The following is a 25,493-nucleotide window of genomic DNA, read 5'->3' as shown; positions in this document are numbered from 1 at the left end:
CCGCCGCCGTGTCTCTTTCGTAAATACCGGCCAACTCTTTGGGGTTTCTCCGGGGAGCGGATGCGAAGGGTTGGTGGGGGGTATATATAACGCTTCTTCCAACCGGTAACGCTATAGGAGACGAGACGACAGAGGAAGAAGCAGAGCGACGACGATGGAATCCGACTACGGCGTCCCGCGAGACCTGTCGGGTCTACAGAAGCAGCGGGCTCTTTACCAGCCGGAACTCCCTCTATGCCTTCAGGTATACTCTTTGTCTCCTTCGCTATGGTTCGCTTCCGTCGAGATCTCCTCCGCCCTCCTCTTATTCTGTAATCTTTTTGCTACCTTGTCTTCTATAATATAATTTTTTTGATCGAAGTGGTCGGTTCCGAGTAATTGGATCGTGGGGTTTCAGATCGTAATAAAAACGTCGATCCTTTCAAGTTCGGAACATTGTGATGTTTTTCTTATTCTTGTGGCTGCATTCTCATTCCGATGGTTTTTAGTTTCGATACGACATAAGCGAGTGATCTTGAAGTCATAGTTCAACATAAGAGCGTACTCCTTTCTACTATACTAGTGTTTGGTCACCTATCATATTCCTCGCAGCAACTTCGCTGGGTCGGTGGACTGCCTCGTCCACTTTAGGAGAGCAAAGATATCTCTAAACCCTTTCAGGACAAATTTGTGTCTCATATGTGCCTTTCCTTCCATTATGTTTGGCGACTAGTTGCGACAAACCATAGGATATGATTTTTCCCCACAATTTGATTAGATTTGTGATGATACCCTGAGAAAGAAGCATTCTTGTTTAATATCACCGTTTCATTTTGCTGTGTCAATGTGGTATAGTATAGGGAAAAAAAACATGTATTATGGCATTTATCATATGTAAAATTGTTATCTAGGATCGAATAATTAGATGGCACAACTTCAGATCAAGATATTCGTTTATGGCGATCTTATACATGAATTCAGTACCCATACTGAATATTTGTTTCAACTTTTTCCTTTCTTTCTCATATGTAGTGCACCATATTTTTCGTTCTGAATCTTTTTTCCTGTTTCCTTTTTCCCTGTTGCATCTTTAACAGGGGACAACAGTTAGGGTTGAGTTTGGTGACACAACAATTGCTGCAGACCCTGCAGATGACCATGCTATCAGACAGGCCTTTCCTCACACATCTGGGCAACCTTTGGCTCATTTTTTGAGGGCTACCGCTAATGTTCCAGATGCACAGATAATAGAAGAGCATCCAGCTATCAGGTCCATACTGGTTCGCTAGATTTATTTGATTTTTCTGCCTAATTTGGATTGTATTTGATGAGAGAATGTTCTTCTGTCATTTGAATTTTATATGGTTATGGTCTCGAAGATCTAATTAGTCTTTTATTTACTCTTCAATACGGCTTCCTTGTCTCTTCCATGGCCTTAAACTTCTAGACAGGGACCAACAGTTTTATGATTCATTGTAATACCGAAACTCGATTGCTAGAATAATTACACTTGGCTGGTCATTTAACAGATTTTATACATCACAGGGAAGTCATTTCTATAATATAATCTTTTCAGAAAAAGTTTTGAAGGACTTGTCATTCACTAGACTTCTTGTTTATATCGCTCTTTCTCACCATGAAACTTCACCGTTGGCAAGCATTTGTACATTTCTTGTCAAAAGTTCTATTTTTATCTGTAATATAAGCTTTTTTTTATTAAGATTGTCACTGCGGTGCAAAATAGAGATATTTTTTCATTACATATTTGTATCATTTTTGTGTAGCAGGTCAATTTTGAATTTGAGAATTATTTGCTTTATTAAACCTTTTCTTAACCTTCTGGATTTGCTTATTTTGTCTAGTCCCTAACAGGTTTTGCTTAGTTCGACAACTTATCTTATCGAACATCATTTTATCTCTAAATCTTCTGATGCAGGGTGGGAATTGTCTTTTGTGGGAGACAATCCCCAGGAGGACATAATGTAATTTGGGGTCTTTATAATGCCATTAAATCTCATAACCCAGAGAGCACATTATTTGGATTTGTTGGTAAGCATTTGTGTTATCCCCTCCCATCTTGATTGATCACTCTATTAAAAGTTTGCTCCTCGTTATATATATTTTAATTCGTTTGATATCATATATATTTGTGCCATCTCACTTAAACGTTTTTTCCCAATTATTTTCCTTTGGTTATTTAATATTTTAAACAGTTTTATGCACTTTTATGGTAAAGCAATTTATATAGTTTTGTAAAACATCCTGAATTTTATAGGGACTATATAATCAGTGGAGTCAAGTTCATCAATGAAAGAGTCATTTTCAGGGCACTATTTATGACTGTTCACACCAATCCCAATAATAACAATGTTTTTACTAGTTTGTATTCTCGGAGCTCGACCCAAAGTTGAGCTAATTCTAGGTCCTCCCAGACAAAGTTGAGCTAAAACTTTAAGTCTTCCAAAACACTTTATTTCAACGATTCAAGCAGGAGAAGTGCCCAACCTTTGGATGAACTTACCTTAGGAACGACTACTTGAATCAAACATCCCCTATGGACTTCAAAAAAAATCCCCATGTACTTGTATATTTGGTGAAGTTCTTGCTGTATTATGTGGCTTTATCTTCCAAACTAACACTTAACTTACAGATGCTCTCTCTCTCTCTCTCTCTCTCTCTCTCTCTCTGAGGTGTGTTTAGGTAGTTACCATTCCTTAGCTCTGACACTAAGATCAAGTTTGTGGGTTTGGCTATGAGATTTATGTGTTCTTGTGATTAATTGACTTATGAATAAAATTTTTAAGAAAAGTGTAGTAGGAACAAGGATGATGAGATAAAAAACAGGGGCTATAAAGAAGAGAAATCACAATACTTATGGTGAGCTTGAGGACAAGACTTTGAACATATATCAACAATGCAACTCAAAGAATTTTTGGAGAGAGAGCTAGATCAAGGAAGAATCGGGCAGGAATAGTGGGAAAGTATGTAGCCCTTGAATGGTAATTGAATTTTTCCTCAGCTAAGTGGCAGGAAAGTGTCCACATCGCAAATCCCAAAAGATGTAATAGTTGTCTGTTTGTTCTTCATTCTAATTCTATCGTGTCATTGCTATGATTCTCATTTGCATTCGGGATAAAACAATTTATATTTTGTTTGTAGGTGGTACGGAGGGCTTATTTGCTAGGAGAATTCTGAAAATTACAGACGATATACTTTCCACATATAAAAATCAGGGTAAGTTACATTGTTGCTTCATAGTTATATTCGTGTTGTTTCTGTAGATTTAGGTGTTATAAATTACTTATGAAATGCTTGACAGTGGCACAATGAAGTTGAAATAGTACTGTGCTTGTCTAACTTGCACTGGAGCATGTTTTAAGTCATTTCTTTTAGGACAGATCCATTTCGCCATGTGCTGTGTTGCCTGTGTCACATCAACATGTAGGTGCAGATGTGGCCTCTGAATCATGCTGACACTGTTGCGACATGATTCACACCTTACTATATGCAACCGCGAAATGGTTTGCTCTTTGTGCATATTCTCTTTTTAATTATGCATTTCTGTTTGACTTCTAAAGGTGGTTATGATTTGCTCGGACGGACGAAAGATCAAATAAGAACAAGTGAGCAAGTCAATGCTGCAATGTCTGCGTGCCAAGAACTGAATTTAACCGGTCTTGTCATTATTGGTGGTGAGTCCAATGGCATAGCTAGGCAAGCTCAAAACAAATTATGTTGCTTACGTTCTGTTTCTTGTCCACTTTTAGGAGTTACATCCCACACAGATGCTGCTCAGCTAGCAGAGACCTTTGTGGAGTCCAAATGTCAAACAAAGGTTTCAGTTCTGCTACAGCTCTCTCGCTCTCTATCTCTCATTCTCTCTTTCTAGCAAAACAAACTTACCGTAACCCTATAAGTTCCTGAAACAGTCTCCTATATGTTGGGAGATGTTGTATCTCTTTTTTAGCTGTATACCTGAATACAATAGCGTCTGTCGACAGGTAGTTGGAGTTCCTGTAACCTTGAACGGAGATCTCAAGAACCAATTTGTTGAGACAGACGTAGGGTTTGACACAATATGCAAGGTATTAATGCATTTTTGTGAACTATACTTTAATCGCGTAAACAAATTAACCATGTATAAAGACTCTTCGTCATTAATTTGACATCTTTTAGTACTTCTTCTTGTGACTTGTCTTGAAGTATAAGTTTGAAGATTGCTTTTGGAAATTCTTTTCCCAGGTTAATTCGCAACTCATCAGCAATGTTTGTACAGACGCCCTTTCTGCAGAGAAGGTAACACCTTAATTTATGTGTTTTTTGGGTGAAGTAGTTCCTGCAGTTGCTTCACATTGTACTTGGCCTGCGCAGAGTTATCTTCTGTTCAAGTAAGACTCTGGTTTGAACAGATGATAGATTTCTGCTAGCTAGAGAATATATAGAGGAAGAGGATAGAACCGGGTGCTCATTGGGCCCCATCGCATTCTTATCCTCTCGTCAGATATTTCTCTAACTTCTTAACGAAGGAAAGCATATTCCGCATATTCCTTGGCACAATTATTGATGATACTATGAGCGGCTCCCCGGGGCTCAACTCATTTTCCTTAGTAGCTAAGAAAAGCAGATATTTTGTCCCACACCATTTGTCTTTACTTGGCGGCTTGAGCAAAGTATATTTTCCAGCTGTTTAAAGGCTGAAGCTGGTTGTCCTTTGTGAGACGTCTTTTACCAGAGATAGGGCCTCCTCCAGTTGTCGTTGTTGTTGAAGAACGACTGGTAACCAGTCCCTGTACCAGTTGTCTTTTCCACCGCTCCTTCTCTGATACTCTTTAGTCTTGATTAAGTGGATGTCGAAGAATTGTTGCAATGCCTCAAGTGCTTGTCGGGAGGCTTCCTTTTGAATTGATCCAAGTCTTCTTTCAGATAATCCCACTTCATTAAATGAGAGTCCTTCACGTGTCCTGGTTCTGAGCTTATCCATTTCCTGTTGGTATTGCAGGAGGAGGTCACCTGGTTTATCAGTTGATTCAGGTGTGTAGCAGCCTTGAAGTTTGGCTTGGCTTGAACTTCCTGAGTGACTTCCAGGATTAGGAGTAATGATTCGCTTGGCCATCCTGCAACCAAAATATTTATTAGTCTGGATAAAGAGTCAGCTAGAATGTTACTTTCTCCTTCGATGTGCTCAAATTTTTCTTCCACGCCGCTCCCAGTGATATAGTCTACGAAGGCCATCCATCTGACTCTAGATGGCTTGTTCTGAGCTGATTTGTTGAAGAAGCTTATTATTGCTTGGCAATCTGTTCTGATAATGATTTCCTTTTTGTCAAGAAAGTAAATCTTTAATGCCTTCAGGGTTTTCATAACTGCATGCATTTCAGCGTCTATAGTGGACTTGATGGGATTGTACTTTCCGCTGGCGTAGGCACATACCTTTTCAGTATTTTTGGGGTTGTATTTTTGTTTTTTCCATTTACAAATTCCTCCCCACCCTTCCATGCATCCGTCTGTTTCCAGTATTATGAAACAATCTTCAGGAGGTACTTCTAGGTCAGGAAGATTTTGTACTAAGCCCTTGATTTTCTTGATCAGTTCCCAATCTTGCTTGTTCATCCTTTTCTCGCCTGTTGGGCTTGTTTTTTAATACAACGGGCCTAAGAGTCTGCCAAGGTTGGGTATGTAGCTCCTTGCATAGTTTAGGATCCCTAGCCATGATCTGAGGCCTTTCTTGGTAGTGAGGTCTTCTTCCCGATAATCAGTAATTTTTTTAATGATATGGGGTTGCAATTTGATTTTGGAATTCCCCAGGACTGCTCCAAGAAATTCAATTTCCTTTACTGCAATTTTCATCTTTGTCGGGCTTAAAACAAGGCCATTCTCTTGGCATATTTTTAACATCTTGGTGAGGTGTTGCTCATGCTCCTTTTCGTTTTCTGAGAAAACAAGGATATCATCAATGTAGACTGCAATGAATTGTTCCGTACCTTTGAAGCAATTATCCATTTTCTTTTGGAATACAGCAGGGGCATTTTTGAGACCAAATGGCATTGCAAGTCATTCATACAATCCTTCAGGTACCCAGAATGCAGTCCATTCGATGGAATCAGGGTGCATGGCGACTTGATGAAAGCCAGATTTTAGATCAAACTTTGAGTAAATTTTACTATTGCTGACCTTTTTGAGGATGGTATTGATACCAGGGAGGCTATATTGATCCTTCTCCGTGATGTCATTGAGCCTTTTGTAGTTAAAAACCATCCTTTCCTTCCCTTTTCTTTCCGCTCCTGTTATGGGGTCCACCGTGGTTCCTGAGTTAACAATTATAGCAGTGGTACGGTGCTTGCTTTTGCTTGGTCTGATAACCCCTATTTCCAGTAGTGCTTTTATATGTTTGGAAAAAGCTTCCTTTGCTTGTGGTGTTAAATGTCTGAGAGGCTTGTCCTCCACCACAAAATCTTGATTCTTGATTTCCAACTTGCATGTTATTTCATTCTTTCTCCAATGCTTGAGAGGGTCCTCCCCAATATAACCTTGGGCCTTTAGCTGGTCTAGTAGGCTTCCGAACTTGGCTCTTATTCTTTCATCGCTTTGTTGAGCTTCTGCCGAGTAAAATACTGACTCCTGGATTTGAATATAGTCATCTTCTTCCAGGTCTAGTTCCTCTATTGCTGCGGCTGTCGAGATATAGGGCAGAGTAATAATAGTTGTCAAATTTTTGTAGAATGTAACCGTGTTACCTTCGATCCTAACCCCTCCTTGCATTGCCCTTATGAAATTGCATCCTATTATCATCTGAATATCATCCCCTAACTTCATTGAGAATGCATAGGTGTAAGGGATTCTGAAGATGTTGTTTCCAATAGTCATCTTGCCTCCCCTTAATTTTTTATTCGCTGTTGTTTTGGAGGTAATCCCGCTGAAATGTACAACATAAGGATTTTCCTCCATTGCTGCTTTTGGTACAGCCTTTTCATCTATGCAACAAGTGGTCGCACCTGTATCTAGTATAGCATTAACCTCGAAAGGGGGAATATTTAGAATTTCCATAGTTACCTTTAGGTTGAAGAGCATATTCTTAGATTTTCTTGATCCTCCTGTTTCCTTTGTTTCCATAGAAAGGATCTTCTGAGTTTCTTCTTCTAAGAGAACAAGAGCCCCTTCACTTTCTTCTTCTTCGCTCTCCTCAATTTTTCTTTTTCCCAGCCTTTGTATCTCTTTCAGGAGATCTGCCTTTTCCAGCCTCAATCGATCCACTTCCAGTACTTCTCCTTCCAATTTATCATATTTTGCTTTTAGTTCTGCCACCTCATTTTGTAAACGGAGATTTTCTTGGGCTGTGGCTATGGATTGAGCATGCATTTCTTCAAGCTCCTTGGTTTTTTGTTGTTCAAATTCAACCGCCATTTTGAGCCTTCTTATTTCTGCTTCACAATGATTAATGAAATCTTGTTGTGTTTGAAGCAAGTTTTTAGGTTCATACCTTGGTGGTTCCTCCATCATTACGGGGGTTCTTTTATCAAAGTAATATATGCTGCACATCCCGCACGAAGTGATCTTGCATAAGGGACAGTGTCTCCTATGCCTTCTTTGTGACTTTCTCTTGCAGCACTTGCATCCTTCAAATACTGGTGGTAGCTCCGTGTTGATTTCCCATATATGTCTGCACTCAGCTTGTTCTTGGGAAACTTGTACTCTTTCTCGGTATCCCGTCTCAGGTCCTATCCACCAAGTTCTACTATCTTCTATTAAAGCAAAGATTTTATGAGTAAAGGAGTGAATACCATGCTGCAGGTCTTCTGTATCTTCCCCTTTAGATATTGAATAAATTGCGTCGCTTTGGTTTTCTCCTTCTTGTACTGATAGTATTTCGTATTCTTCCGGAATGTCCAATTGTTCGAATATTGCTACTCTTTTGATATTTTTTCGGTCGTTAGGGCATTCCCTTGCAAAATGCCCTTCTTCTCCACACAGATAGCACTTGCATTTCTTATTTCTCATCAAGTGCTTTCTCTTTTCAATTCTTGCATGAGATGAATGAGGTTTGCCCTTGTAGGTGGTTGATCTCCTTACCCCATATTTTCTTTCAGGTTTGTTGTAATATCCTGGGATAGGAATCTCACTGCAAAAGGATAGGTCTTTTAATGCTCTCCTGAATGCAGCATCCTTGCATTCCGCTTCCAAATATTTGTAGGAGAAGAGAATCCTTGGGATTACCCCTATGGTGTTTCCCCTATATTTTGCTTCAAATGCCTCTTTGATCCTTTTTCCTAGCTCCCCTGGCATTTTGGACCACAACTTTTCGGATAATTCTGGTCCTAGGAACATCCTTCCTGTTTTGGATGCCAACCTCATATAGTCATTTAAGAATTGAATAATATGTTTAAGGTTAGTACAAGATAACCTTTCGAGATCTCTGTAAGCTTCTTCTTGTGTTGTCGTAGATCCTTGAAATGGGTCTTCTAGTATAAAGATCGTCCTCAGTTGTGAGAGGATATTTTGTGTTCCCCCCATTCCATCCGCATTGGCTAGAAGTAGTTGGTATTCTTCTGGGTAAGCCATCCGCCATTGGATCCACGCTAGTTTCTCTGCTTCTCCGAGCAGATTTTCGATAAATTCCATTTTTGCTAGAGGATCTGTGAACCCTTGTAAAGATACTAAATTCTTTGTTATTGATTCCCACCTCATAAACACCTCATCAAACATTCCCAATTGGGATGGGATTATAAATATTGCTCCTTGCTGCTGAAAGGCTGAAGGGAGGTTCCAGGCTTCCGAGAAGTTCTTTGCCTTGAACCTCGGTTGTCTTGAGTGTCCTTCATATTCTGGTCTCTGACTTGTGGATTCTATGTTTACAGCCGGGGGATAGTTTACAGGTCCCATGGTTGAGTCCGTTGGTGGCCTGTAGTTTGATACAGCAGATGATGAATATACCTGTTGAGATAGCCTTGCTAACTGTGGGTATTCCATTATCAATTCTTCTTCTAGTCCTGCTGCGATTAATTCCTTTTGATGCTTCCGAGGGTACGGCATCTCTACTTCCTTTCCTGTGATGTGGGTGTCTCTGAAGTAGGAATTAAGGTTTTCCCGTAGCTCCTCAGCTTCGTCCTTGCTGTCATCCAATTGAATATTGACAGCTATTGTGTGGCTTCGGATTTCCTCTTCATCACTGAATGTTTCGTCATCCGCGTTGTTGTAACGGATTCTGCTGGATGTTGATGCTGCTTTATAATTGTCGAAGCTAATTGAAATTCTTCCATCAATTAGATTTCGACTCCTGAGTTCGGCAGGCTGCATGGGAATTGAGACCTGTGTGGGTCTGATCATCCAGTCTCTTCCTCTGATTTCTGCTGTGGAATACTTTCTTCCTGGTAAAGCCCTTACGCCATGGCTTATTAAGTAATCCACCACCCCTGAAATTTCATATGCAAAGGCGACGTTCGGGGTATTTGAAAGTCGCCCCACCATTCCCCTGGTGATCAGTAGATTCGCTTCTCCATTCTGCCATGTGTCATACCCACGGGTTAGTATAGAAAGTTGTATATTACGGTAAAAATCTCCTACCGTCATCATGGTGTCTGGTACAACGTAGACCAGTTGACTTCCTCTAGTCAGGTCTACTTCCATTGTGGCAATGATGGACCTATCATCAGCCCATCTGTTGTCTCGGAACACTAATAGTGCCAGTGTTCCCTCTTCCTGTCTATGAAGTGTCTGGACCCTTGTTTGTAGGATCCCGAGATGAATATACCTCATCCCGCTTCTGATTAGTTGGTCAAAGCTTTGCTCCTGAATAAAAGCCCTGTCTTCTTGATTGTTGGTGACCAACATAGCTTCTTCAGATCGATGCATGTAGACCCTGTGATGCGCATCATCTCTTCTTGAGTGGTATAATACTTCGGCCGGTGCTATTGCAGCTCTTTCCCTCATGGATAATTGCAACTGCGCCTGAGGGTCTATTTGTTGTTCCAGAACCTGAGCGTTTGAGTCTGTATTTCTGAAGATAAGTTGCCCAAGTCGTCTTCTAGCGTTGAATATTCTCCTCTGGTTTCTTCTGTAGTTCCTGATTTGGTCTTCTATGAGAGGAGTTGACGTAGATACCTCTTGGGTCTGTGTTCTGGAAGTCATCTTCTTGCTTCCTGGAAGATCTTTATAGGATCTTTAAAGACTAATATTTTTCCTTTTGTTTCTTTAGGCCTTTCAGAGGGGCCTAGGTTAAGGTTTGCTAATTTGGTGATGAGTTCGTCTGGTACTAATTGGGATTGCGTTGTCTTTGATTGTTGCAGTTCCCGTATTGTCTGTAGCTCCGTTCGTATTCCTTTTATGTCTTCAGCAATTTATACCAGCAGTTGAATTTGTACGTTATGCTGCTTGATTATGGCTACCTGATGGCTGAGAGCTCCCGGAAAATCACTTGATTTGAGAAACCCAAGTGATGGGGGTTCAATAGATTCAGTAGCTTTAAGAGCTTCCTTGTAAGATTCGGTGCCCCTGGAGGATATATGGCTCATCCAAAGATTTGTTTTTCTATTTTGGATAATAAAATTTCAATCCTTTGGAGTTTTTGGTCCAGGTTCTGTGAAAGTCGTAAGGCTTCTTCCTCAATGAGTTTGGGTTGCTTAGTTATTTCTAGCACCAATTTTTGAACATCAGCTTGAGTAAGAGGCTTGTTTTTGATAAGTAAGGAAGATAGCGTTGTTATTGAGGTTTCAAGATTGTTAACCCTTTGCTCAAGGTTGCGGTTTTCTTCAAGCAAAAGTTTGAAGTTTCTAAGATTTACTCTGCTTGATAGGCAAGTTCGGTCGTAAATAACAGAGATGTTGTGAGCTAGTTCTTTCTTAGTGGGTTTTGAAGTCTCCGCTAGATTTAGGTAGTCCAGATGGGAGGTATGGGAGTCTGTATACCATTTTTGAATAGCTTCTTCCCAAAGCTTAGACATATGCTAAATATGCATTGTTTTAGATCTTCTTACGTTCTTAACTTCGAGGGCTTGCGTCAAAGGTCTTACTGTGGTTCCTTGACCTGGCTGCCTTCCTCGGGCTCCTCACAAGTTTTAAATCGTAAGTGATGTTTTACAAAGCAAACTTAGCATAAATATCATAGCAATTCGGATAGAGACTATATCAAAACAGAATACAATTGGCTCTGATACCAACAAGAAATGGAAGCGTATCCAAAATATTATAAGAAATGATAAGCACAAAGAACTAAAGAAAGCTTAAAATGCTTACAATAGATTGGATATAGACAAAGGTTGAAAGGCTTAGTCAGATGATAGATTTCTGCTCAAGTAAGACTCTGGTTTTTTTAACCGATGTCTTGCAAGAGACTGAGCTAGAGAATATATAGAGGAAGAGGATAGAACCGGGTGCTCATTGGGCCCCATCGCATTCTTATCCTCTCGTCAGATATTTCTCTAACTTCTTAACGAAGGAAAGCATATTCCGCATATTCCTTGGCACAATTATTGATGATACTATGAGCGGCTCCCCGGGGCTCAACTCATTTTCCTTAGTAGCTAAGAAAAGCAGATATTTTGTCCCACACCATTTGTCTTTACTTGGCGGCTTGAGCAAAGTATATTTTCCAGCTGTTTAAAGGCTGAAGCTGGTTGTCCTTTGTGAGACGTCTTTTACCAGAGATAGGGCCTCCTCCAGTTGTCGTTGTTGTTGAAGAACGACTGGTAACCAGTCCCTGTACCAGTTGTCTTTTCCACCGCTCCTTCTCTGATACTCTTTAGTCTTGATTAAGTGGATGTCGAAGAATTGTTGCAATGCCTCAAGTGCTTGTCGGGAGGCTTACTTGAGCAGAAAACTATACTTAAGTGACGTATAGTTTTGTCATGGTCGGCAAGAAAGATGGGCTTTCTTTTTAATGTTAATCAAGCTGACACTGATGTGCTTTCTTGCTTGCTAAGAAATGAAATTTTGCTTTGGCTCTCCCTTTTTTTGTTTGCGTTCTCTGGATGTTCGTTTTTCATTCCAATGAGTAGCTCGTTATTTACTTTCTTATCCAATGTGGCTATCATCAGTCTTATATGTCATCTTCAGCTGGTTTCATGTTCTGTCACTTACGTTTGACCTTGCAGTATTACTATTTTATTCGCTTGATGGGACGTAAGGCATCTCATGTGGCCTTAGAGTGTACTCTCCAGTCTCATCCAAACATGGTCAGTCTTTCATGCTATTTTTTAATTATTTTTTTCCTCTACTTTATCCCATCTTTTCAACGGAGTCTGTTTGATATCATCTTGTGTATTTCATCTCAAATTACCCTTAATCTATTCCCAGGTTATCCTAGGTGAGGATGTTGCCGCATCGAAACTTACAATTTTTTACATAACAAAACAGATCTGCGATGCAGTCCAAGTCAGGGCAGAGAAAGGTAACATATAGAAGTGAGTACTGTTTCTTTTACTGATTAGCATGAAATACAGCGCAGTGACTTACCAATATGTTCTTGATGCAGACAAGTATCATGGTGTCATTCTTATCCCCGAGGGGCTAGTAGAAAGTATTCCAGAATTGTACGCCCTGCTCCAGGTACATGATCTGCTTCAGACTAATTAGTTTTATGGTATTTTGCCTAGTTTCGTATTGGAATGACTTCTATTTTTTTTACTTTTCTTCATCTAGTTGCGGATCATGGTTTCTGATGGACTGAGTATATTATTTGTAATTGCTTAAGGAAATCCACGGTCTTCATCGCCAAGGAGTTTCTGTTGAGACAATACCTTCTCAGCTTTCACCATGGGCATCCGCGTTGTTTGAATTTTTGCCCCCATTTATGAGGAAACAGGTTACTTTTTTTTATTACTCGCAATCGCATATATATATCTGATCCACTGAGGACTTTTCCCTGACGAGATCCTCGACTCCGCAGCTGGTTCTCCACCCGGAGTCTGATGACTCTGCACAACTTTCCCAGGTAAATCTCCACTAGTTGGACTAATAATGTAGAAGATATATTAAGCTCTACCATGCATCAACTCGTTTTGCTTAATTCATTTATTTTCAGATCGAGACTGAAAGGCTGCTAGCCCATCTGGTGGAGACAGAAATGAACAGACGGTTGGTACGATAGGTTCATACTCGCTCTTTAAACATTATTCAAGATTTGTTTCTGATCAACCTTGTAAGGTAGAGAAATTTCATTTTACTAAATTGGTGTACAGAAAGAAGGCACATATATAGGAAAGAAGTTCAATGCAATCTGCCACTTTTTTGGATACCAAGCTCGGGGATCTTTGCCATCAAAATTCGATTGCGATTATGCCTATGTATGTTCTGTTAAGTAGTATTTTTTTTTTCTTGTGTTTTCTTTCCTTGTGAATGAGCCACTCATAGATAGATCTGTACTGCATAGGCGCTTGGCCATGTTTGCTATCACATATTAGCTGCTGGTTTGAATGGTTACATGGCGACCATAACAAATCTGAAGAACCCTGTGAATAAGTGGAGGTGTGGAGCTGCTCCGATACCGGTAAAATTGTTTTTATCTTTTTTACTTGTTTGCAAATAAATGGACACTGCTCTCTTATTTTACATTACACTCACTTGATAACACACTGTTTTGGCTGAACGCCAGGCAATGATGACTGTCAAGAGGTTATATGGCGCAGGAGCAACAGCTATCGGAAAGCCTGCCATCCATCCTGCCACAGTTGACTTGGAAGGAAAAGCCTATGAGTATGTCTTTACGACGTTGTATTAATACCTATTTTTGCAGCTAAGCCCTGTGAGAAGGTCTTCCTCTTAGGACATTATTGTTTTGTAATTATCGCTTTATTTCTGCACAATTCTGATGTTCGTTTTTCCTGCGAGAGTTAATTTTGAACTTTTGGTTCCAGGTTGGTGAGGCTCAGAGCTTCCAGTTTTCTGATGGACGACATATATAGAAACCCAGGGCCAATCCAATTTGAAGGGCCGGGTGCTGATGCAAAGTCTATTTCGTTGTGCGTCGAAGACCAAGACTACATGGGCCGAATAAAATTGCTTCAGGAGTATTTGGATAAGGTCCATAACTTTCTCATTACATGATATATAATTTTTCCTTCATTTTTTAACCTTTATATATTGGAGCCATGGAATGGACAATATCCATGAATTACCCGTAGAAAAGTTATCATGGAGGATTATTCTTATGTTTATACAGGTGAAAAGCATCGTTAAGCCTGGGTGTTCGCAGGATGTGCTGAAAGCAGCTTTGAGTGCTATGGCTTCGGTGACAGACGTGTTAGCGCTGATGTCTTCCTCCTCCATGAATGGGCAGACACCTCTCTGAGATGTTAGATTTGCTCCGTCTCTTCTCGTCTACTACTCTTCTTTTCCAGTTCCAACGAGTTAAAGCGTTATAGTTTTTATTGAGATTCTGTGCCCCCCATTTGTACTTGGGAGTTGAATAATGGTTAAAGCACACTATAGTTTATTGAGAAACATTAGAGAACGTCAATACATAAATGGAATTTCCTTGAGATAAATACTAGATTATGTATGTATGTACACAAAAAAAAGCTTGAAAAAGACCGATATATTAACTTCTTTGACTGAACAAATTTGTCGCCGAAAAAAAAAAGAAGAATTTCTATGTCCACAATTCAAGGTGCAAAAAAAAAATTAAGGGAAGTAAATACGATCACCCAACCCGATTATAGTAGTCAAAGGCCATGGAAACTGCCACCGTTAGCGGTCAGACCACCCGCCGTCCACCTCCCCCTCCTCCTGTGCCACGTCCCGCACACCCACCACGCACGTGCTTTGCATGTGCTTCGGTGTTGCCTCCTCCGTCTTGCCGACGGAGAGCGCATCGATGATGGGCCAGACGACCAGGATCGCCTCGCCGACTGCTGCTAACGTCGCGAACGCGACGGCGGCGGCGAGGGAGAGCCACTGGAACGCGGTGTCGCCAGGGTTGCAGAGCGTTGAGAAGGTGAGAGCAGCCACCTGGACGGAGAGCGCACCCACCACCGTGGCGGAGAGCGCGTAAAGCCGCGCCCTCAGCCGCCGGTTTATGACCACCGACACCGCTCCCCACGAGGCGGAGATGAAGACCGGTACGTACACCGCGCCCAGTACCGCGAGGAGAACGGCGCCGATGAGCGGGTACGTGCACTGGTAGGCCGCGGCGGCGGAGGAAGAGATCGAAGTTACACCGCCGTCGCTGGGGCCGAAGAGGACGGGGGGGAGGCTAAGTCGGCGGAGGTCCCAGGTAGAGACGGTGAGGTAGAGAGAGTAAAGGGTGAGAAATGGGAGGGCGGAGACGAGCGCGGCGGCGATGGCGGCAGCGAATGCGGAGGCTGAGGAGGCTGGTTTGGGGCGGATGGAGGCGCGGAGGAGGAAGAGGACGACGGTGAGGAAGGCGGGCTCGGCTAGAGCCTGCGTGGCGACGAGGTGGGCGTGGCAGAGGATGTCCAGGCGGCGGCGGAAGGGGAGCGGGAGGCGACGTCGGAAGATTGGGGAGCGGAGGATGTCGGAGAGGGACCAGATGGAGGCGAAGAGGAGGAGGACGAGGCGGACGGACCAGAGCGGGTTGACGATGTCGTGGAGGCGCCTGCGGCAGAGGCGGCGTACACGAAGAACGGCTGCGGCGGAGGCAGCGGAGAGGACGAGGAGGGCGGAGCATACGACGGCGGCGGCCACGTCCTGGGGGGAGTCGGAGCGGTCGATCAGCCGCATGTCGTCACCTCCTCCGGCGAGGTCGTATCAGGTCTGGTCAACGCCAGTTTTCCCTCCCACGCTCCATTACGTGACTTCAGCAGCCGTCGTCGCCCTCGTCCTCCTCCTCCTCCTCCCCGTCTTTCCCTATCTGTTTTGTTCGGTTGTTTCTTTTCGTTTTTAGCGCGCCACGAAACGAGAGGGAGGGAGGGAAGGGAGGAGGCGAGGACGAGCTGGTCCTGCACTCACCGTCCGTCTGGTCATCCCACGGTCCTCAACACTTTTGATTGGGTACGTGCCAACGTGCATACACCGTGCGAGTCTCGAGCGTACACAACCTGGACGACGATGGGGTTCGTCATCCCGATTCCTCCGGACTACAGCTCTATCCGACCAGCACTTTGGTCTCCATCGGATGCAATCCATTCTGTTGGATCGTAGATCTTGCGGCCGTGGCTGTCCAACTCAGCCTTCCAAATCCCAAATCCCAAATCCATGGTTTTTGACTCGGGAAGAATGTGTACGCCGGTTGGCATCATCATCACTCCGACGAACAACTCGGTTTGTGCTGTGGTATTTCAGCTTCCATCTTCACAACCCAAACCCGTATCGTCTCATCACGAAGACGGACACTGAGAAAACTGTACCAGCCTAACCTAACAGCCATTCTTCTTCTATTGCAGGCTCAGTCCGCCGTTGTTGCATGCAGGATGTATGTTAGAAGGAGACGACGTCTAATTAACACCATAGGAGCTGTCAGGAACATTTTGGCCCGTGGCACTATTCTTTTGTAGCACCGATTGCACCCACATCCGTATATGAGGAGAAAAACTCGTCTCATGAAAGGATGAAAAGAGGTCGTCGACTAAAAGGACTTGCGGCTCGACTTGCCTCCGGCGAATCAGCTCGGAGAGAAACAAATAGGCACTTCAAGGCCTTACAAGGAAAAAGGAAGAGGAAGACTCCCCCCAATTCAAAGGATATAGGAAAAGGGACTTTTAGTTTTATATTACTATAATATAAGTTAAAATTTATGATTAGATATGATTTTATGATTAAATAAAATTTTAGTTTAAGAGTTTTAGTCAAGATGGGGGGACTCCATCATACTTAGGTTAAAGTCTTCAATTTATTTTTTTTTCTATAAATCAAGGATTCATGTTGGCAGAGGAGCTGACTTCGTATGGAAGATATAAAAATCACCCCCGATAGATGTTGGGGGATAAGAAACATTATCCATAAAAATTAACTTAAGTTTCGAAGGGATTAAGTCGAGACTCCCCTCTCCGGCATTGACTTATTATGCATGAACTCAAGACCAAAAACCTCTTATGAATCCGTCAGAAAACACCCTATGAGATGATAACCACGATCCCTCGTCCATTCTCTATGACACCTTCATTCTGAGTAACAATGCAAATGACCTTACTCTATTGGGATCGAACCAAATCGTATCCCTTCCCAAGCCATGACATAAAGAGATGTAATATTTTAGATATAATTTAAGAGAAAGAGATGAATTTGAATGGAGACTCAGATATATACTATCATGCATGAGATTATAAATTTTATTTTTATTAAGAGTTTTTATATTTGAAGTTTCTCTAGACTCTTTTTTATATGTTTTTATACCGATCAGTTTTCATGAGAAATTTTCTAATATGGTAACATGAGTTTATTTTTTTAATTTCTAATGTAGCTTTTCGAATTTTCTAACATATATATTTTATTATTTTAGGATTTGGTTTTTTTTATTTTTTAATATAAATAAGAACGACTGAATCACGTTCATTATTTTTAAATCTATATTTTATTATTAACTATTTACATCTATTTTGTAATTTTGAAGAAAAAAAATCCCCAAGCCAGCACGTGTCTGTTGATCAGACGTGAATGGGTCGATTTGGTGAGAACCAACGCCATCAAACCCGTCTTTTTGCCGGTCAAGACCTAAATGGGGTCTCCTTTGGCCATTCGAGGATGAAACCCGTTTCGTTGTTGAATAATATATGTCAACACAGGTTGGTTCCTCTTGCCCTGTGTATCGTCGCCACCTAAGCTCAGGCAATATTTGAGTTTGATCTCGTTACCTATGATTTTGGAATCCTTAATTTCGATTTTATTAAATTTAAAATCAAAATCAAATCTATTCTAGACTATTCGTCTTCGATATATCAATTTTGATTGGTAAACAAAATTAAATTACTTCTTTAAGATTTGAATATAAATCATTAGACTTTTATGTTTAAAGTTTTGATTAGTAGATAATCAAATTTATTTATGTTAGTACACAAAACCATCGACGACGAGTGAGACAGTTCGATTGATTCACTGTCGAAGGTGCAGGTCTTTCCTGGTGACTCCTCCTTGCTGACAGAGGGAGCTGACATTGTCGGTCAACATAGAGAGCCCGTTGGGGGAGATGGTTCGTTGGGAGCAGCTTGACCTTGGTATGATGAAGCCAGGTAGGAGAGCTGAATTCTCCTAGTTGCTGAGTTGCCTCCTGACCATGTCTTCGAATAGCGTCGAGGGGTCATGCACAACTGGTCGATACCGAGGGCATGCCAGCTTAACCCCTCCAATGGTTAAGTTAGCGAAAGATGTAGATAAAGAAAGACAGTAATATGAGTAGTATAAATAAGAGAGTAGAGGGTTTTTGCCCGTCTCCCTTTTGTCTTAGAATCGAACTATAATCATAATCATTTTGATGATCATAGTTTCAATTCAATTTGATTGTAACTGAGCCAAGATTAATATTACATTTAATATTCAATTTATAATGTCAAGGATGATCTCGAAACTCATACTATCTTTTTCTCTCCTCAAATATCTTTCTAGTGTGGAACTCGTTGGTATAAATCATTTAATATTGAAACTCCAAATTTATGGAATCTAAATTCAATTATTCAGTCAAACATTTTGATTCTTAAGAACAAGAGGCTTGGATCAATGATGGATCTAATTTTAATAGGGATTCTAATATTTTCCAAAGTAACTTAATTGCCAACTCCCTGTGGTTTGTGTAGATAAATTTGTTTGGCAACCATCATTCCACATTGCTATCAACTTAGTGTTATGTTCTTATTATATCCAATGATTACATGATTCAATACAAGTCTAGCGAGATCCGTAGACTCTTATCTTATATTACTAAATAATAATTCCCCATCATAAATATTATATTGAATGAAATAGGTCCTTCAATGTTCCCTCCAAGTTAGTCGGAATAGATTATACCATTTGAATCACTACTAGATCTGTTGTTGTTGTTACATACAACTTTGTCCGGGCTTCCTACCCTATTATTATTAAATGTCTAGCTATTTTTTATTGCCTCTCAAGACTTAAAAGACATTTAGATTAAATGAGCCATCGGTTTATTATACTTTGGCTTAATAGAATAACATTTTTGACATGAGTAGTTTGAAAATATAATAGCTTTACTCAAAAGTATCAATGTAATTTTTGAGCTTAGATTACTCGTAACACCAACAAGAAAGCCAGTCGAAATCTCTCATATGTGTGATTATGATCTTCTATTAACTTTTGTTTAAATATATTTAAAAATAAATAAATAAATTTATATTTTTAAAATTATTAAAATTTCATAGATCAAATAAACTATATATATATATATATATATATATATATATATATATATATATATATATATATATATATATATATATATATATATAGACAAACATTGATTCGACTCTCCTAAAAAATCTCATTAAACCCAAAAGATTTAATTTAATAGGATTAAGGTCTATTTTAGTGCTTGTGATTTTGGTTATGAATATTTTAAGTTCTTATAGTTCACTCGTATATAAAATAATTCATATATTTTCAAAAACATAACATATAAGCTACTCCCATCAAATCTTAGTTAATAAACATTAGAGTCTGTGACGTGTTGACTCATAATAAATCATTAATATAATGATACGTGTAAATAAAGTTTAAAAAAAACACATACTACTATCAATAGTGGGAGGAGGTGTTATCGTGGAAGCGGATACTGGCAACAGCATTGAACCATTGATGCCTAGTAGGGTGTCATATGCATGTGACCTCTCTCGCACTAACGATGAGCTTAGGAGCTTCCGATCCTATCTAAGGTTGATGTATCTTAATCAATCTGACGCTAGGCATGTAATGGTCTTTTAGTCCCTCTTCCTTTTTTTGGGTGTTTTCATCCCCACTGCTTCCCACTTCATCCTCTTTTGTACACCTACTCGTTGCGCCTATAATATGGTGATCCAGCTCTCTCTCACCTCCATCTCTGACCTTTCATACCTCTACCTCACTACCTTCGTCCACTACTACAACCTCAACATCTTCCTCGATAAGCTAGTCAAGGAGAGCGAGCGGGTGCGGGAGGGCTACATGGACCAACTCAACAGCTCCTTTCACTTGCTCTTCATCTTCATGATATCGTGCTTCATGGTGGAGGTGGCTTACAGGGTAAGGTGGTACTCATCAGAATCGGAGCGAGTATCATTCACAACGACGAGCAACGCCATGGTGGGCGATATGGTGGCATGTGCCCTTGAGTTGGCGAGCTAGATCTACCAGATGTCACTTGACAAATCCAGGACACATGCCACCACGACGTTATTCGCCACTGCAAATAACACCCACTCTGATCCCGACGAGTACCATCATACCTTGTAAGCCACCTCCCATATGAAAAGATAAATGTAGGAGAGGGCGGAGATGGAGGTGAGAGAGAGCTGAACCATCACGTCATAGGCGTAATGGGTGAGGGCATAAGAGAGGACAAAGTGAGAGGCTGTGGGAGCAAAGACGCTTAAGAGAAGGATGAGGGATAAAGAGACTGTTTCGTGCCTAGCGTCGAACTAGTCCACCTGAGATATAACCAAAAGCTCATAAGCTCATCGTTAGCGCGGGAGATGTTACGTACATATGACACCCTGTTAAGCGGTAGTGGCTCAGTGTTACTACTAGTGGTCGCTTTCACGATAACGTCTCTTCTCGTTATTAATGGAAGTCTCAGTTTTTTTTTAATTTAAATTATACGTATCATTATATTAATGATTTACTGTGAGTCAACATGTCATGTAAGTAGACTCTAACGTTTGTTAACTTAAATTTAATAGGAATAACTTATATATTATATTTTTAAAAATATAAAAATTATTTTAGACATAAATAAATTATAAAAATTTAAAAAAAATATATAATCAAAATTATAAGTATTAAAATGAATCTAAACCCAATTTAATACCAACTTGACCAAATGAAGTGGCAGCTCAAAGTCCATAAAGCGAGCTTAGGACACTACCGACGAAGACGACAACACATCACAAAAGATACTTCCTCCGTGTCTGCGTCCAGTACAAGTAGAATGGTCATTCTCTTCTTCATTTCATTGTGTGTGTGTGTCTCTCTCTCTCTCTCTCTACTCGCCCCATTCGGTCACTTTTGCATCCATCTCCTTCGATGCACAATTTCCACCATCCGTGGCTTGCACCTGTCAGAGGCAGACCTTTCCACTCAAAGCTCATCGTGGACTCAACCTCCATCCCTGAGGAGAAATATAAAACAGGAAGATAAAGAACGGAGTGCATCCTGCCGCTCTCTGTTGATAAGGTTTTCTGGCCTGTATCAGTGATCCATGTCGGAAAAGAAGCAGTCTTGCGTCGCTCTCTCTCTCTCTCTCTTCTTTTCAATTGCTTCCTTCTGCAGAAGACTGATGAGGTGAAAAGAGTGGCTCCATTGATGCATTGTCTTGGAGCTATTAACAGGAAAAGGTGGTAGATCGACTCGATTGAGTCAGTCAACCACAAGGAGGTTCTCTTTCGAATGGGCTCCAAGCCCTACACGTGAATTGGGATAGGAGAAAGAGAACCACAAAACACATACAAAGATATTCTGTACTTTGTACTTTTTGATAGTAATACATATATAGAGGGAAGGAGAGATAGAGAGGCCGACGAAGACACAAAAGCTCGTGTGTTTTCTACGTTTGGTGAGAGAAGTCCGTAGAGGAAGCAGCCAACAGAAGCTTCACAAGAGATAGACGAGAGTGGTGAGAGGGCGAAGAAAAGCTGGCAAACAATTGGTGGGAGAGATTGGATGTGTTGGCGATGGCCGGAACGGAATCCGGGGGCAGAAGCGCCGGCACCGGAGGTTTCTCTCGCTACCTCCGCCCACCGCCACCTTCCGCGCACTTGCAACCGGAAAAATCGAAGCCCTCCCCGGAAAAAAGCACCAAGCTTTCCCCCAACCACGGCGGCGACCAACAGGCCGCTACGTCGGCCGCGGCAGGTTCCTCCGTAGGCCCCGTTCGTCGCCCACGCGGGCGTCCCCCTGGCTCCAAGAACAAGCCGAAACCCCCCATCGTCGTCACGCGCGACAGCCCCAACGCGCTCCGCTCCCACGTGATCGAGGTCGCCAACGGAGCCGACGTGGTTGAGTGCGTCGCCGAGTACGCGCGGCGGCGCGTTCGTGGAGTGAGCGTCCTGAGTGGCGGCGGGGCCGTCGCCAACGTCGCACTCCGCCAGCCTGGGGCGTCGCCTCCTGGCAGCGTCGTGGACGCTGAGAGGGCGGTTCGAGATCCTGTCACTCACGGGAACTGTTCTGCCGCCGCCAGCACCGCCCGGCGCCGGCAGCCTGACCGTATTTTTAGCCGGTGGTAATCAGGGGCAAGTCGTGGGGGGTAGCGTCGTGGGGCCGCTGGTGGCAGCCGGGCCGGTGGTGCTGACGGCGGCGTGCTTCTCGAACGCGGTGTACGAGCGGCTGCCTTTGGAGGAGTGCGAGGAAGCTGCTGCTGCGGCCGAGCAGGGTCAGCAACCGGTGGTGTCTCAGTCCTCCGGCGCTACCGCTGCCGGCGGCGAGAGTGGTGGAAGTGACGGTGTGCCGTTCTACAACTTGGGAGGAAGTTATCCGTTTGCAGGCGATGCTTTTGGAGGGTTCAGGCCACCATTCTGATTACTGCTGACTGATCACATCCAATGCCACTAAAGAAGAAGAAGACGATGACGATGGGAATTAAGGAGAAAGAAATCATTTAGATGTCATGATGAAATAAGAAGTCATTGAGTTGCTTTTTCTTGTTTTGTTATGCTGGTTTTGATCTCGGCTGCTAGTAGACATCAAATTAATGTGCCATTGTTCTTATGATCACTGAGTGATGATATGAATGCAAAACGAGATCTAGGTTCGAGATGAAGGAAGCTTCTCTCGGTGATGTTGCTCCCAAGAAGACCAACGATTGCTGGCGGTGGGTAATGCGAGATGGTGAAACAGAGAAGAGAAGGCCGTGAAGAGACAACTCATGCAGACTCTGCTGAAGATGGGATTCGCCGATTCCCGTGGTGAGTACAGTATTTATGTTTGCAAGTCGATCTTACAAATTCTCCTCTCTCTCTCTCACATCTATGAGCGTCGTGCAGAAGACTCTGCCAAGTCTCCATCTCGGAGGCTTCTCTCACACTGTCTATGCTGGCACTACTATGTTCTGTGCTATCTGCTCATCCTGAAATGACCATTCACAGGGGTTACGGTGTTTTTATCTTCTGCTATTTGATCTTCTCTACATGAGGACCTGCCTTTTTGTTCGCTGGCTTGACAGAAGAACCCCTCTCCTTTTGGTCCCCTATCTTTGTTGGGAAAATGGGAGTAAAGATGTGCAAGTGAATGCTGTCAACTCTCCTTTCTGCTAGGCAGTGGTAGACGACGAGTTAGAATGAGTTCGAAGGCGCAGCTGTGCTGCCATTTATTGGCCACGGAAGGGAAACTGACAATATTATATTGACTGCAGACTGGAAGATTCACACGGCTTCTTTGGTCTTTTGTCTTCCCAAGTTGGAGGGTTTCTACTTAGATCGGTTCTAAACGAATCGCAACTTTAGAAGCGTGATGGGAAGTAATTTTGGGAACTCTGTTGATAACGTTGAATTAGATAGGAAAAAAAAGAGGTAAAGCTGTGATTCAAATGAAGAGAAAGAATAAGATAAAATATTTTATGTTTTACTTAAAAAAATTATATTTTTTATGATCCAATATATGAAATTTATATAATTTCTATAGATATATTATATTTATTATTCTTAATATGAATCTTTTGTTCTGAAAGATTCTTTCACGAAATAGTTAAATTAGTTTATTCTTTTATAAGTCTTTATTGTCTTTCATCTCTTGATATAATAAATTTTTTCATGATGTTTTGATAAATTTAATCTCTCCTTAAATTTGTTTCATCTCAAGTTTCTTTCTAAGTTATTTAAATATTTTATAATTTGAGAGATTTTATAAGTATATCGATCACTTATTCACTTGTCTTACATGAATTAGATCCACTTCTTTATGTTTAATATGATCTCTTATAAAATAAAATCTTATGTCAATATATTTCGATCTTTTTATGATAGACTATATTATTGGCAAAGGCAACCATTGATTTGTTATTAACATGAATCTTAATTGACTTCTCATACGGTATAAGTTCTTGAAGTAGTCTTTTTAGTCATATTGCTTGACAAACACAAGAAGATGTCACTATATATTCTACTTCATAACTTGATTTTTTTTTTTAAGCAACCATATGTTTTTTTTTTTTAAGACCATGTGAATATAGCTTCACCAAAATAAAATATAAATTTGATTATACTTTTTCGATCATCATAATTTTCAACTCAATCACTATCATTATATCAAATGAGCTCTAACCTTTTAGATGATGAATAGAAACATTTCATACTCAACTATTCTTTAATATATCATAAAAAAAAATTTAGCGACCTTTAAATGAGATGTCTTAAAAGCTTCCATATATCTACTTATTAAACTAACTCTAAATAATATATCAGTGCATATTTATGTAAATATTTAGAAAAATTATTTTGAATAAAATAAATGTTTATCCAATAATTTTATGCTCGTGAGGCTTGTTTAAGCTCATAAAAAACTCTCTTTAATTTGTATATCTTATCTTTTTGTTTATGAATAATAAAACCACGTGGTTGTTCAATATATACCTCTTCTTTAATAAATCTATTAAGAAATACTGATTTGGCATCTATTTATAAATTTTTTTTATTTTATTTGAGTTGTTAGGGAGATTAGTAACCTTATTATCTCTGGTTGAGCAACTAATGCAAATACCTCTTAATAATCGATCCTATATTGTTATTTATATTTTTTTTATAATCAATCGGGCTTTATATTTCTCTACCTCCCATTGTGTAATTTTTTTTTGTTTTAATGATTCACTTAGCATCGATTGCTTATTGATTTTTTAGAAGTGTAATAAGCTCTCATTTATCATTTTTATTAATAGTATAATTTTTTTTATTTATAGCTTATCGTTATTTTGGTTCTCTACAAGATTCTTCAAAGGTTAATGAATTATATCATATAAAAAGATAAAATAAAGAAAATTCATCATCGTTAGTATCAATCCTTCAGAGTCACATCATATAACTCCTGAATCATTCTTATCCTTCTTATAATCAAACTTCTTAAATCATGTGACGTAGCCGATCTAAGTGATGATTCAAGCAAAAACTCTTCGAGTTTGCTTGTATTATGTCATCCTCTTCTGAAGTTGTAGTTTTCTTATGCTGCTCATTATTTTTTCAATTTTAAATCTATTATTCATTAAACCCAACATCTCTTGATACAACTTTGTTTGTAATAATAGTGTAGAGTTTATAACCACTAAAATTCTAAGTATAACTTGATAATATGCATTTTTTACTTTTATCCTCTTCTCTTTTCCTTTGGTATCTTAGCAAATATAATATTTTTGTAAATTCTCAAATAATTGACTATTGGTTTTTATAAACTTTATACTTCTTTTGGAACAAATTTAAAGTTAGATCATTGAGGTACAGTGGA

At 40.6% G+C, this 25,493-nt stretch overlaps 2 protein-coding genes and 1 pseudogene across 2 annotated transcripts; 2 read left to right on the top strand and 1 right to left on the bottom strand.

Moving 5' to 3' along the window:
- The first annotated feature begins 87 nt into the window (after positions 1-87).
- Positions 88-14,339, top strand: LOC103997707 (pyrophosphate--fructose 6-phosphate 1-phosphotransferase subunit alpha-like). Its single transcript, XM_009419012.3, has 19 exons — positions 88-244; positions 1,077-1,249; positions 1,916-2,028; positions 3,139-3,213; positions 3,558-3,671; positions 3,747-3,814; positions 3,981-4,064; positions 4,222-4,275; positions 12,062-12,142; positions 12,264-12,357; positions 12,442-12,515; positions 12,661-12,771; positions 12,856-12,900; positions 12,991-13,047; positions 13,148-13,252; positions 13,339-13,455; positions 13,561-13,661; positions 13,823-13,988; positions 14,128-14,339. The coding sequence occupies exons 1-19, from the start codon at positions 155-157 to the stop codon at positions 14,254-14,256; spliced, it is 1,851 nt and encodes a 616-aa protein (XP_009417287.2). The 5' UTR covers positions 88-154; the 3' UTR covers positions 14,257-14,339.
- Positions 14,340-14,516: 177 nt separating this feature from the next.
- Positions 14,517-15,868, bottom strand: LOC135648338 (uncharacterized). Its single transcript, XM_065165949.1, has one exon. It carries the CDS (start codon positions 15,645-15,647, stop codon positions 14,655-14,657), a length of 993 nt encoding a protein of 330 aa, XP_065022021.1. The 5' UTR covers positions 15,648-15,868; the 3' UTR covers positions 14,517-14,654.
- A 5,699-nt stretch (positions 15,869-21,567) lies between these two features.
- Positions 21,568-22,765, top strand: LOC135649006 (AT-hook motif nuclear-localized protein 25-like; annotated as a pseudogene).
- The last annotated feature ends 2,728 nt before the right edge of the window (positions 22,766-25,493 follow it).

Source organism: Musa acuminata, chromosome BXJ3-9, assembly GCF_036884655.1.
Source record: "Musa acuminata AAA Group cultivar baxijiao chromosome BXJ3-9, Cavendish_Baxijiao_AAA, whole genome shotgun sequence".
Classification (NCBI taxonomy): Eukaryota; Viridiplantae; Streptophyta; class Magnoliopsida; order Zingiberales; family Musaceae; genus Musa; species Musa acuminata.
Note: the sequence above shows the minus strand (reverse complement) of the source record. Positions and strands in the feature narration are given on the sequence as shown.

Coding starts and splice junctions, on each gene's coding strand:
- LOC103997707 (XM_009419012.3), top strand. CDS start 155: ATGGAATCCGACTACGGCGTCCCGCGAGACCTGTCGGGTCTACAGAAG. Junction 13,048..13,147: donor CAGAAATGAACAGACGGTTG/GTACGATAGGTT, acceptor ATTGGTGTACAG/AAAGAAGGCACATATATAGG. Junction 13,989..14,127: donor TTCAGGAGTATTTGGATAAG/GTCCATAACTTT, acceptor ATGTTTATACAG/GTGAAAAGCATCGTTAAGCC.
- LOC135648338 (XM_065165949.1), bottom strand. CDS start 15,647: ATGCGGCTGATCGACCGCTCCGACTCCCCCCAGGACGTGGCCGCCGCC.